The sequence below is a fragment of the Lasiosphaeria miniovina genome (assembly GCF_030549165.1).
Source record: "Lasiosphaeria miniovina strain SMH2392-1A chromosome Unknown B0T26scaffold_2, whole genome shotgun sequence".
Classification (NCBI taxonomy): Eukaryota; Fungi; Ascomycota; class Sordariomycetes; order Sordariales; family Lasiosphaeriaceae; genus Lasiosphaeria; species Lasiosphaeria miniovina.
In genome coordinates this window covers 1,241,102-1,254,656 of record NW_026848221.1, presented here as the reverse complement: position 1 = coordinate 1,254,656, position 13,555 = coordinate 1,241,102, and the positions used below count along the sequence as shown (strand labels likewise).

At 53.7% G+C, this 13,555-nt stretch overlaps 3 protein-coding genes across 3 annotated transcripts; all 3 read right to left on the bottom strand.

Moving 5' to 3' along the window:
• Positions 1–152: 152 nt before the first annotated feature.
• Positions 153–1,241, bottom strand: B0T26DRAFT_116033 (uncharacterized protein). The gene has a single exon (XM_060433302.1). It carries the CDS (start codon positions 914–916, stop codon positions 293–295), a length of 624 nt encoding a protein of 207 aa, XP_060299937.1. The 5' UTR covers positions 917–1,241; the 3' UTR covers positions 153–292.
• A 1,583-nt stretch (positions 1,242–2,824) lies between these two features.
• On the bottom strand, positions 2,825–5,267 carry B0T26DRAFT_116030 (uncharacterized protein). The gene is made up of 5 exons (XM_060433301.1): positions 4,718–5,267; positions 4,474–4,632; positions 4,383–4,400; positions 4,022–4,304; positions 2,825–3,929 (listed from the first exon to the last, which is right to left on the bottom strand). Exons 1-5 carry the CDS (start codon positions 4,794–4,796, stop codon positions 3,023–3,025), a joined length of 1,446 nt encoding a protein of 481 aa, XP_060299936.1. The 5' UTR covers positions 4,797–5,267; the 3' UTR covers positions 2,825–3,022.
• A 2,204-nt stretch (positions 5,268–7,471) lies between these two features.
• On the bottom strand, positions 7,472–9,724 carry B0T26DRAFT_747452 (CASC3/Barentsz eIF4AIII binding-domain-containing protein; the record flags this gene model as incomplete). Its single annotated transcript, XM_060444845.1, has 2 exons — positions 7,472–8,984; positions 9,045–9,724. The coding sequence occupies 2 exons, from the start codon at positions 9,722–9,724 to the stop codon at positions 7,472–7,474; spliced, it is 2,193 nt and encodes a 730-aa protein (XP_060299935.1).
• Between the last annotated feature and the right edge of the window lie 3,831 nt (positions 9,725–13,555).

Genomic DNA, 13,555 nt, shown 5'->3' with positions numbered 1-13,555 from the left:
GAACGCGAACATGACCACTGCGTCTGCGTCCGCATATTTTGAGCCCGAGTCTCCGACCCATCATAGCGTGGAAATGGCCGTGGTTGGCCCCACTGCGCCGCGGGGAGTGGAGAGTGGGGTATGGCAGAGGAAGGTACAAGACGGCTGTTAGTGTCATGAGAGCAAGCTGACCCCTCACGTGGAGCCGCCAACCTTAGCAAGCCGTCGCATCCTTGGGATCACCTCTTGGTTCCCTGTCCAGCTCCCCGCTTCTGTGCTGCATTGATCAGCAGCCCAGATGCAATTCAAGCAATCAACGCCCAGGTGCCCAGGTGAGGGGAGGTGGCAGCATTACGTCGATGGTCCAAAGGCCGACGTCGTTATGGCTCACATATTTTACACCACGTACGTGCAGTGCTATGTGCTGCGGACCGCGTTCGCTGTATTTCCCTGTTCCCCTCCCGTCACGCTGGAACTGGGACGACTGGCGTGGAGAGGCTGAGAGTTGGTGGTGTGGGGTTTTCTTCCTGTCCCAGCTCGTCGTTCGTCGTTCGTCGTCCGTCGTTCGTCGTTCGTCGCTCGTTGCTCGTTTCTTTGTGTGTGAAGCTAGCTGGCTGTGACCCCTAGAATAGACCGCTTCTGCCTTCCACCCCTTGCTGCAGGCCTGCGGACATAACCTCGGCTTGGGTTCGGAGTAGGTTCCATTGTTGCTTTTTTGTTCTCGCCCGTGCCTGCAACGAATGGCTGCGTGCAACCACTGACACGCACGCACACAGGCAGGCAGGCAACCTAACGCATGCGCACGCACACGCACGCCTCGCATTTCCAAAACATTTACGCACTTACACCACACCACACACCACACCACATATACGATCGATCTGCTCTTCTCTTTATTAACTAGCAGTCCCGGTCCACGCCCGGCTGACCTTGCCATTAATCATCCATTCTCTCAACCCTGGAACAGAACCAAAGAGAGCGACGTCAGGGCACGCGCCCGGTACCTTACCCTAGATAAAACACTGTCTGGCCTTGCCCCTCCTGGCGGCCACGATCGCCAGACAGTCGGTATAGTGAGCGTGCTTATTTACTAATCAGCAGAGAGCATACGCAATGTGGCACAGAAGAGGAGGGCCAGCAGCAGCGGTGGGAGTGGTCTGCGTGCAGCAAAGCACTCTGATATTGCATGACGGTCACGCTTCCTGTCGGGAATCATCGGAGGCAAAAAAAGGGCGGCGCGCGGCAACGAGAGAGCCCACAGGACTGGTTGGACGGCTGGAGGGAGGGAGAGCTGGGGGGGAGGGTCCTACCTTGGCCTGCCCGCCAGGCCATATCGCCATCCCGTCCCGGTAAGTAGTGCACTGCACCTATAGGTAAGTTCAGGTAGGTAGGTCCGGAACATCATAGCCCTATATGGGAGCGGTCGGTCAGTCTGTCGGGATCTTGCAATTGGCAACCCTTGAACAGCATTTGGTAGCACCCATTTCCTGCCGACGGGCGATATGTATATGAGGTGGGACGTATACGTGCAGATAGTCCCTAGGATCTAAACCCCAACCGATCCTTTCCGATTTCGCCGCCTCATTATTATTTATTTATTATCACCGCATCCCGACCTGGGAAGGGGAAGCTTGCTTTTTGCCCTTCTCCGCAGCGACGTGCAGGCGGGCGGCGGGGCGGATGCAGGTCTCTTGTGTCTCTGTCTTGCTCCTCTACTCTCGCGCACGTCTCTCGGGCGCCAAGGGAGGGATTGAATACCACCCCACCCCCTCCTTTGCACAAAACACAAACACATATACCTCTATCCGTAAAACTGCGACCTTGACCTGCCGCTTGCCGTCTCGCGAACCGAAAGGTGGCGTCTAGGTATATCCTGTTGCTGCCGCCACCCGCCCACGCCCAATTAACACTTTGAAAACCGTATTTAAATAAAAATAAAAAGGGTGTTCGTTGGTCCTGTCCTCGCATTTAAAAGGCTGCTGCTACCTTCCCGCTAAAGGAGGAGGAGGAGGGGTGCCGTAGGGCTGGTTTGGAGAGAATTACATATGTGTGTGTATCCGTACCTACCTCACCTCACATAGGTTTCGTTTTTCACAACCCAACCTTTCCCGCAAAAAGGAGGTTAGATCAGGCAGGTAGGTTGTCCATTGAAACCATGATGCATCACCGCATCATCACGTTGTGCCCCCCCTCTCCCTCTTTGGCGTTTAAGAACTGTTATCAACGTTGAAAACTGGTTACCTCCTTGACTTGAGAAAGGAGCAAAAAACCACTGCTGCCACTTATAGTGTAAATAGGGTGCCTGCCTGCCGACCTGGGTAGACTGATGCCGAGATGCTAACTCCCAAGGCTACATACCTACAGTACAGAGACCTCAGGAATGTATGCACAGTACCTTCTTTTTTCCCAGCACCAAAGCCTTACGAACTGATGAGGCGATGACATACTAAACATGCACTATCTTACATAGGTCTGTCTACGGAGGTCTAGGCCTGTATGCCTAACAAAATTCCCTTTTTCGCCTTCGCTCTTTTTTTTATTACAGGAGAGCTGAGGCTTATTTTTGTCTCTGCTGCCCAGGTCCTCCTGTATGTACGCTTGGCATCCGTCTTCGATTTCGTCATCCTGCGCAAGGGCTGACCAGTCATCTGATGGTGAATAGAGTTTTGCGGATGCTTGCACCGCCTTGGTTTTTTTCTTTCCTCTGACTACTTATAAACCTATCTAATTTGCCTTCGATATCTACCTATCCGTGCCTAAGATAGGTATCCTACACCGCTCATATTTTTAGAAGCGAAACGAGGCGGCAAAACCAAGGGGAGGAAAAGTAATGATAGCAAACAGAATAGAAAAAGAAAAAAACGCTCTACAGGAGGAGTACAGGCTCTCGGCCCAAATTCTTTCTATTTGTAGAAGAGGAAAATAAAAGAAAAAAAGCTCCGGTCAAGAAAGTGCAGCGCTGATCAAACTACCCAGAAAAAGGCTATGTGCTCTGCTAAGCCCCTCAACCCCCCTTTTCTCCCGCTCTCCGGATTTCCGCTCCTCACGAGTCAATGATGGCCTCGAGCGCCTCGCCCAGGGCACCCTCGTCGTATCTCAGCATGGGCGTCTTGTCCTGCAGCAGTACGGTCCTGGCCGCGACCTTGACGCACACGACGCCCAGCCGCTGCAGCTCGGCGACGTCGACGTGGGGCGCGCCCGATGTCCTGGCCTCGTCGAGGCCGGCCGGGTAGACGAGGTGACTGACATAGGTGCTCAACAGGGCGTCGAGCCCGCCCTGCCGCCGGAGGGCCTCGGGCAGCGTCCAGCTCTCGGCAGCGGCGCGCGCAATGGCGACCACAAAGTCGCGCGCCGTCATGGGGTCCGTCCCGACGGGCCCTGTCTCGCGGTCCAGCCGGCTGTTGAGGAGCAGGATCTTGTGGCAGGGCGTTGTTGCCGTGACGGCGATGCGCTCGCCGACGCCCCGCAGCACCAGGCTCGGGACGATGCTCGTGTACAGGCTGCCTATGCAGTAGACGATGACCGACGACGCCTGCAGCGCATCGAGCACCTTTGGGTTGGCGACGGGCCATATTTCATGGCCGTACTGGTTAATGTACCACAGGCGCTGGATGCGCGCGGGCAGTTCCTCCTCATCCTGCTTGCTGAAGGTGATGTGCTGCCGCCGTAGGACTGGCAAGCTTCCCGGCAGGCTGGCATCCTCTATCCTGTCGTGATCTTCCGCAGTCAGTGCCGGAGCCACCAGCGTCTCGTCCGGGAGCGCCGTCGGGGCTGACGGGTGCGAGATCATGACCTGGCCCGTGATCTGTGTGCCGTCGGCCAACCCAGCAGAGATGTGGTGTGTATGATTTGAGTTTATGGCGGGTAGGACGTTCACAGACGACGGCATGGCGCAGACGATGGAGAGCAGGTAGATAGCAGACTCGAACGATCCCGAGAAGATGCGAGCGCTTTTGGGGCGCGAAGGCAGGTAATTAGCTAGACAGAAATCCTAGACAGACCCAAGCCTTATCAAGTCATAGTGAGAGCCAAGATGTCTTACCCAGTCAAGAACATGTTGCCAATACTGGCGTTAGCAAAGTTGAAGACAGAACCCGGCCTGACCCGCTTGACGAGTTCGAGGTTCAGCGTGTTGAGGAAGGACCGGATCAGCTCGCGCTTAGGGCTAGAGATAAAGCCCCATAGCAGGTTCCGGCCCTCGACGATTTCCGACCACTCTTCGCGAGCTTTGGCGGCGTCGGAGTTGAGGCGGTGTTCGAAGAGCACCTTGAGCGCCTTCATCTCCTCGTCGCCCTCGCAGTTGGGGATCAGTCTGACAAGACGGCCTTGAATAGTGGGGGAAAACTGCGTTAGAACAGGGACTATGCACTCGACAAGACACGATCAAGATAGAATGCCCTTACTGCGGATGTCTCCCACGCCTGTGGTGATTCCATTATGTTAGTCTCTGTTGGTGTTGTGGTTTATAGCGAGTGCTTGCTGGGTGAGACTTACTAGGGCCGCCGACGAATCTGATCAGCTCGGAACTGCTTCCCCCATTGTCACTGATAGGTATGACATAGTGGAGCTCGCGGTTCTTTCTCTCGATGATCCTGTTGAAGACGTCGACGAGGCTATTTGCAGCAGTGCCTGGGGCGGTTGAGAGTTGGCCGTCTAAGTTTAGCCAATTGACCAATGGGATAACACGCACACATAATGTATGTGTTACGTGTTGTGGGTTATGGGGGTATGTACGTACCTCCAGAGAAAACTGTAATGTTCAGTTTCTGGCTCCTGGCTTTCACGCCTCCATTGCTGCGGCGGTTGACATCATCCATAATTCTTGCTATCGTCCAATCCGAGCGCTATGAATGCGGGCCGAGGAACAATGGCAACGTCTAGGTGAGCATTGGGACGTGTGAGCCTTGGGAAAGAAGGAAGCAAAAAGATGCCGGCAAAAGAGAGAAATAAAGACAAAGAATATAGTATCGCTCCTAACGAATGCAGGTGGATTCGAATCTTTGCGAAGCCGTCCGCAAATGTAAGGTAGGTTGTCTCTGGTAAGATGGCGATGCAAGGCCAAGGTGACAGTTTAGTGGTGGGCAATGGATTGGGGCCCGCTGCCAAGAATCTGTCTGGTGAGCCTTGGGGTGGGTTGCGCCAGTGTCAAGGGAGCGTACTAGTGATACAGGACGGTACACATGTACTGAGGTGATTTATCCCTTTTCTGCTTCTTTCCTTATTTGCTTCCTGAGGACAAAAGGTTCTGTCGGCAGGTATTTAAGCTTGCTTCCTTCCTAGGTTGGCGCAGCTTGCATTCTCGCCGTCGCGTCTCAGCAACATAAGGTAACCTCCAAACGTCACGTCACCTCCATAGTCAAGATTGTACGTAAAACGAAAGTGACTCACTAGCTCAAGCGACACACGACCAACAGGAAGAAACGTGTCAACTTCGTATTCAAGACCAAGGTCTAGCAACTAGAATAATTTAAAACTCTTATCACCAACATCGCAGGTTGTTGCGTGTTTGCATGTGCAAATACCAAAACGTGTCCCCTTCGTCAGGAACCTTGAAGGCTCATCCTCGCTCGGCTGTGGTGTTTGTGTGATAACAAACAACAAACCGACAACTTGAAACGACAAGGAAATTAAAAACGACTGAGTCACTGAAAGGTAGACGCAATGCTTTTTTCGCCCCCATTGTTTTTTGTGCCCCCTTTTTCCCTCCCGTCCTAGGTGCAAGCCCGCCCTAGCAGCTGGTATGGCCAGGAACATCGGGCCCCTAAGCCGAACACCACAACGTCGAGGACCGGCCAACCATGAGATGCACGTATAGATAAAGACATTACAAACATAATCTCAATAGAGAATGCTACCTAAAGGGGCCTATGGATGGGTGAACCTCGTCTCTCCCAACTCCGCCAAACGCCAAGCATGTAAAACGACCGATATCAGCACACGCACACAAGACACCCAAAAAGAGGAAAATATAAGACCTAAGCAACTACGACACGGCAGCCAGCGGGTTAATGGAGCCGGGCTGCCAACGAGGCAAAAGTCAAAAGTCATACAACAGCATACAAGCAACCCTTCCACACACGCCATCGTCAGAGCCAGGGGACACGGTAATCTCTTTTCTTGATTCTGCATCCCGCAAGTGTGAAGTATCGGCCGGCTCTGTTTCTTTCTCTCTCTTGTGCGTGATGTGTTTTAGTAGAGCTGTTCTGCTTTAGTCCATAGTCGTGCCTGGGCTTCCTCGCTGCAGCCCAAAACCCAGTCGAACAATCCCTGCCATTGATTGTGGTCATCTTCTTGCAGCCAGAACGAAAGTGACAGAAGGCAGAAAGACTCCCTAAGACTGTTTTCACTGAAACGTGCTTCTCCTCGGACCTGTTCGGCACCCTTCTTCGTATCTTCTCCCGCCATCAACACTATCATAGGCCTCCTCGCGCGGACCGAGGCCTATGTCCACCAATCCTCGGGATTTCCAGGCCAACCGTATCGCACCGTGTGTGCGGCCTTTCTCTCTTGCCCAAACACGAGTTGTTTAGTAGCAAGACAAACCATAAAACAGCCCATCCTGCGCAGCGTGTAGAAGAGATTTCCACCCTTGTAAAGTATTAAAACATAAATATCAACAGACAGCAACCACAAAGAATAGTTAATGGCAACGGCAGTACCAGAAACGACAGTGACAGGCAGCGCGCAGGTAGTTGGAATAGAGACACACAGAGGCAGTGTACCGAGAAGAGACCGCAAACAACATCACTTTCAGCGTTTAAGAAAAAAGAGTTTTAAAAACGCTTAACACACAAAAAATAGTGAGAATAGAATAAGAATAAGAATCAATGGAACAAGAAGAAAAAAAACCCGAAGCAATACAAAAACGAGCCAACCATTTCTCGACCATAGTCGAAAGTTTAACAAAAAAAGTGTGAGATTTAACAGAAAAAAGCAACAAGAGTCCTCTCCGACGGAAAAATCCATCGCATTCCTAGCCACACGCACGCACGCACACCCGATGGTTCCCAAGAAGCGAGAGAGGGAGAAATATCTGACCGTAGCCTAACTCCAGTGCAAGATGAATACCGACAAGGCTCGCGATCGCCAAAGCAAGAGCGAAAAAGCAAATAAAGAAAGCCGTATCGTTGATTAAGAGGTAGGTAAATGATTTTTAGTAGGTAAGTAAAACGTGGCTTGGTCGTGGGGTTTTCTTAAAAAGCGAGTTTTGGATAATCCTCTGCGCCGCACCCTTTTGGTGTCTCTGTCCCACAGCTTCCCTGTGACATTTCTCCACCTCTTTCTATCGTTCCAGATAAGTCGAGGAGCGCCTAATCCTTTCCTTCTCCAAATCTTCCAGGCCCATATGAGTGTTGATAAGTAGACACTGCTTCTGGTATTAATCTCATCGAAGAGACTGATAACTGCAGGATCAGTCGCCTTGCTCGGCGGTTTCATCCGTCTGGGCTATCAGAGACTGCTCATTAGGGTGCCAGAGTCTATCCCACACACCCTACTGAGAGTAATAGACCATAGGCTGTGCAGGCGTTTGGTAGTAGAATGTATCCGGGCTGGGTGGCATCATACCACCCACATTGACCATGCCAGTGGCGTAAGGCTGCGCGGCAGGAAACGGAGGAAACCCTGTCATGGCAGGAAGTTGGGCAGGATCGTAATAGTAGACCATTCCATTCATCTCCTGGGCTACAAGGCCTTGGGAAGGAGCCGCTTGGGTATTGGCCTGGCCGACTGAGACGTCCTCCGGCCCGGATGGGTTGTATGCCACGGGTGGGCCTGGCTGCCCTATCGGAATAAAGGCGGGAGCGCTGGCATTCGGCGCCATGTTGGTCCCGAAAGCTTGCGGATAATAAAATCCTTGCTGCGGTTGCATCATCGGATACGGCTGGTTGTAGAAGCCCGGTTGCGTATACGTATTGGGCTGGAACGGAGCGGCGTGGATAGCACGCTCCGGGATTTGCGAAAGGGGTGTGCCAGACGATAGCTGATGTGGGTGCGATGGGTTGCGCGAGTGTGAGTCTTGCATGAAACCGTTCGACACCTGGAGTGGGACCTGCTGATGGAAAGCTTGCTGATATGGCGGCGGGGCATTCATTGCTTGCTGGACGGGGGACTCGATGTTCTCGACAGAAACCGTCTTCTGGGGGCGGGGCTGGTGCATGGGGATCGTGGTGGGCCTGTTCTCCTGGAAAGTCGGTTTCTGCGGCAGCGGGTGTGTTTGCGGCTGCGGGAAGTCGTTGATAGACGATTCGGCTAGAGCCTTTTCTGACACATCGGGCTGTAGAACCACGGGCATGACAACAACTGGAGGCTGAGTGAGCGGCGGCAGGCGGACGACGGGCCTGGTGTTGTCCATGGGCAGAGGAGGGCGTGAAATGGTGGATCCTGCGGGCGAGATAAGAAACTCGCGTCCCATGTCGTGGGCGGCAATCGACGACCGCCGGCTCATGGCAATGCTGGGGGAGTACGTGCTACCCCCGTACATGCTTCCGCCGAACACGCTTGTCCTCCTGGACATGGCACCTATCGATCCCAGAACAGATCGGGGGCCCCTACCCCGGACCCTCTGCTGGTTAGGGCGCATAGCCCGCGGGATGAAGATGAAGGACCGGTCGTTCGCCGGGAAAATGTAGCGAGGCATCAGAGGCTGCTTGTGATATGGGAGATTCACCCGAACGGGCTTGTCCCGGCGGAGGGGCGGCCTATGGTCAGGGAGCTTGGTGTACTGCTTAAGAGGTATCCCAGAGAAGAGCTTGGGAATCTTCATTGTCGGCGGAATAAACACCCGGATGGTGACGTTGCCGGTGTGCCTGTCTAGAGACATGGCTCGGTTGATGGCAGTCTTGCTCGGACTCGCAGTATGGATGACGCCGTTGCCGTTGGGCGGCCCTTCATGGTCGGGTTGGTAGCGAGGAGGCCGGTGGTGGGACACAGGCTCGGCAATGACTTCGTGCATGTCGTGGGCCCACGGCCCATTTGTCGTAGGGTCAGAAACGTGCTGCAACTGGCTGGAAGGAGCAATCAGCATGGGACAGGAGGCGGAAGGCATGGGAAAGAGCGGGACATACTTGATTGGGGCGAAGGGGCCTCCTCCAAAAGCACCTCGGCCTCGACCCCGTGAACCGCGAGGGAATGGCCGGAAGCCATTTGCGGCGGGCCCAGCATGTCGGTGGTCGTGCAGGAAGAAAGCCCCTCTGTTGGGTACGAAGGTCGGGTCTTCGTCTCGCTTCCGCCTGTACTCTTCGTGCTCCCGGCGTTTCTGCTCCTGCGGAGCCACACGCGCTTGTTTCGCCACCGAGTCTGAGCTCACAATGACAGGAGCATTGTCCCTAGCAACCGTCTCTTGTAGCACATCGTCAAAGTTCATCTCCCGCGCCCCGTCGTCCTTGTCGGAGAGGGTCATCCGGCCGAGCAGGGCCTCGGCATCGGCGAGGGCGGGGAGGGCCTGCTTCGCAGCAGGAGCATCGCCACCCGAGGGGCCTTCTGCTTGGCGTCGGAGGCCCGGCTTTGCAGACCCGTTCCCTACTACCGACTTCTGAGCGTTGGGCAGGGTGGGGGAAGAAGCATCGTCGAGGTTGCTCGTGTCGCTGTCGTCGGCCGGGTCGTTCTCGCCACTGGCGATGGAGCCGTCGGTCAGCGAGTCGTCATCGAGATCGAGAACCTCGGGGCCGCCGTCCTCGTCACCCTCGTCCTCGACACGGCGGCGATGACCGATGATCTTTCTGCGTCGGGGAGCTGCAGCGGCCATTGTGTTGACTAGGGCTGCGCTGGGCGTCGTGGCGGCAGCGAGATGGCGGGTGCAGCTGGGGGAAGGGGGTGCAGGAAGCTGCGATGGGGCCGGATCAGCGAGATCATGCGTTCGTTGCGGTTGTTGGTGGCGGAGAATGTCGAGCCGCTCGATTTTTGTTGGGTTTTGGTTTGATCGGGACAAGGCGAGCGAACAATGTCCGGTAGCCGGATCGAACCGCTGCTGAACCTGAACCGCCCTGCGGTGCAGAATCGGGCCTGACGAGACGCGAGGCCGGCCAAAACCGAGCACAGCAGGTCCAACGAAGATGGAGGCCGCAAGAAATTAGAAGTTGGTAAAAACAGCCAGAATGCAAGAAGAGGCTCGATGGGGGAATGCTGGGCCGCCCCTAGGTGCGAGGTGGTGGTGCACACAGAGACCCAGATGGATGCAGGGCCGTCCACAATCTGACCCAACTTTCCCAGCAGCAAGCAGCCGCGTTGCAGGAACACCAACTAGTAAAAGCAGTGTCTACTAGCCTAGAGAAACAGAAACAGGGGAAAAAAGAGTAAGGAAACCAGAAAAAGAAAAAAACCGAAGAAAAATTAAGGTCCAAACTCGGTCGAGTTCCCAGCAGAGGCGAACTAACCCCTCTAGCACCCTTTGACAGACGAGAGTGGCAGACGACAGGTTGGGCAATCTGTAGCTAGTGGCGCGCCGATGGAGATCAAGGCGGATGCCGTCTTTGTCTAAAACGGGTTGCAGTTGAATTGGGATTGGGGGAGCGATGGAAGCAGGCCGCTCTGGTGTCAAGGCTCTCAGGCCCCGTGTAATTTTTCCTAACAGGGACAGGGGTCCTAACTGGCTGCCGTCGTCATTGAACGTCTTCAAGGCCTCACTCACCCCGACAGCCCGACGGCCGCAGCATTCATCACTGAATGGCCACCATCAACCCTGAGCCCGTTTCCAACACACACTTCAGCACCTCAATCGGCAGGCTCATTGCCCACTCGCTCCGGCCTGGGCTTTTTGCCCACGCCCACGCCCACGCCCGTGCTGATGCCGAGATGCTGATGCTAACACCTCCGTCCAGTACTACTATGTACTGCCGGTAGCCACTCCATACCTTCCACCATCTAACCTTAGTTCCACAGCGCACAGTTACCCTTGAGACTGGATGGATGGTGGTGATGATGATGATGATGATGGTGGTGGTGATGATGATGATGATGATGATGATGATGATGATGATGATGATGATGATGATGATGATGGTGATGATGATGGTGACTGAAGATGGTGATAATGGATGGACCGTCGGGTGCAAACCTACTACGGATAGTGGCGCTCACGACCTCCCTGTACGAATACTTCGTACCCTTTTTTTTCTCATATGCAGCGCATGTCCGTCGACCAGTCGTCCATCCCGTTTCCCGTAGCTGTTTGGCCTCTGGCAAGCTCCCCACCACGCCCGCCACGCAGCTCAACAGGCAGAGAACCTCGAACGCGGCAGGAGCGACAACAGGAGCGATGATGCACATGCGGGCCTAGCTTGGCAGGCGAACCAGAGGATGGAGCTTCCCTACCCAAATACCTCCAAGGAAGTTCCCGCCTTAGCTACCCGTTTCATGGCAGCTTTGGCGAGTCGAGCAGAACACGCCGGCTTTTAAGCTCTGTTAAGGATTAAGCTTCCGACCGAATTCGGGTGCCCATCCCTCCCACGGCAACGTGAACTCTTGGACCAACAAACTCTGGCGATAAGGCCACACACAGGCAGGCATGGCACGGCATGGCGGGTAAGCACATCTGATGAAATCTGGAAGTCCTATCCGGCCCGGGATCATTTTCTTCGCTTCCGTCACCTCGCCCTGCCACCATTCTTGCCCGAACCTAAATAATTACCAAAGTCCGCACGACCATGATGCAATACCGATCCCGGTCCCCTTTATTCTTGGGAGTGTTGGTGTTTCTTTGAACCTCGGTCCTAGACAAGCAGGAAAACACTATGCCGCCACGGGCCGTGTTTGGTGTGACACAGAATGATGCTTGTTACGGGCCCATAGCATTTGATCGCGATCGCTCACTACTTACACACGCAGCTCCTCTCCGGACAGCGAAAGAGGGTTTACTATGCTTCGTGCCAACCAAGAGATCACGCAAGGCGTCCCCCGCCCTCCATCAGCACCTCGTGTAAGGAAAGGTATGAGGATGGGAGGTTGCTGAGCTCACCTCTGCGTCCTTGTCAGCCTACCTATCTGCTGTCTGCAACGCTAGACACAGTAAGCAGGTAGGTATCATCTGTTTCCATAACACAGCAGCAGGCGGCAATATTTATCCTGACGTGCCCTCCCCTCTGTGTGGTTCGACGCCCAGCCTGATTTGCATGTAGTCTCAGCTTAACGCGGCATGCCACTTTTGGTTGGCGCTCGGGTTTCCACGCCACCTTCAATCGGGTTCCAGTTCGCTCTGCCAGTGGTTGGTTCTCCTCAGTCGGGTCCCACTACGTACGCATAACAAGCTACATACTTAGAACAACGTCTGTCCCGACGGTGCATTCATATCTTCGTACATACCTATCTCCATTAAAGTCTTTTACTTTAGATAGCTTACTTCCCTGCCTCAATCGCTTTCTTGATCAAGGGGGACTCTGGTATTCTTGTGGGGCCAGGGAAAGCTAACAGAAAGGGGGATACCGCTCAGGGAATATATCAGGGAGCACTCTGGGAGCGAGCGGCGAACGGGCAAATTTACCGACGGTCTGGTTCGTCTGGGGAGCTTTCGCTTTGACCCCCACACATGGATATCCCGGACCCTCCCTTGGCTCAACCCAAGTGCAAACGGCTGCTACATTGGAGATCGCTGCCCAATCATCATCGACGTCCACCTACGCCTGGTGTCTCTTGAGTCCCCGATGGAAAAGGCAACTAGAATGTAATCTACAACGTAATCCATGAATATTTGTTGGCGTGGCACCTAAGGTACTTGTGAAGAATAAAGATTATTAAATAAGCCGGCTAGATAATACCCTGACTAGGTATTGCAAGGAGAGAGATACCTAGGCATTTACGATTCTATAATAGAGATTCTAATAGCTATTGCCTCCCTCGGTGAAAAAACCATTCAGGGAGCGGCAAGGTATCAAAGCCTTTCAAATCTCGGAAATCCTTCCCCCGTTATTAAACGTTCCGGGATTGGGTTGTAGTTCCCCCAAAGATTAGCTTTCCCCAGATCTTCCCATCTAACTTTGGATATGGGTGTGGGGGAGGGAGTGCCGCTTTACAACACAGACACACCAGATACGAGGATGCCGAGGGCCGCACGGAACATTTCCTTCTGGCAATGGGTGAGGCGTTTGTTGGGTACTTTATCCTTCTGGTACTGGATCAGCCTGGTTTGATGGCGGAAACTGTGACCGTCGAAACATTGGCCTCAAGCTAAGGTAGGAAGTTCTCAATCCTGAAAACTCCCCACACACCCCCCCAAGTACCCTACTAGTAGTAGTAATTATCTATGTTTTTGAGTCACTCACAATTCTTATTCCACACCCTAGAAGCTAAATCTATTTGCCTCGGTTTCCCAGTAGTACAAAGGCTACCTACTATTCTCTAGAAATTATTTTTGAGGGCTTACCCCACACTGTTGGCTTCTTGTTAGTATAACGGATATTTTACTCTTAAAGTGGTATGATTCAACAGATCTTGAAGACATTTAGGTTAGGTTTGTAGGTACTTGAGCTTCTCCTTCTGTGCCGTTGGTGCCGAGATACTTTCCTTTTACTTGTTATTAATATTAAGTATATACCGAGGAACCTGTAATTAGCTCCAACCATTTATGACATACGGTCCACTTCAA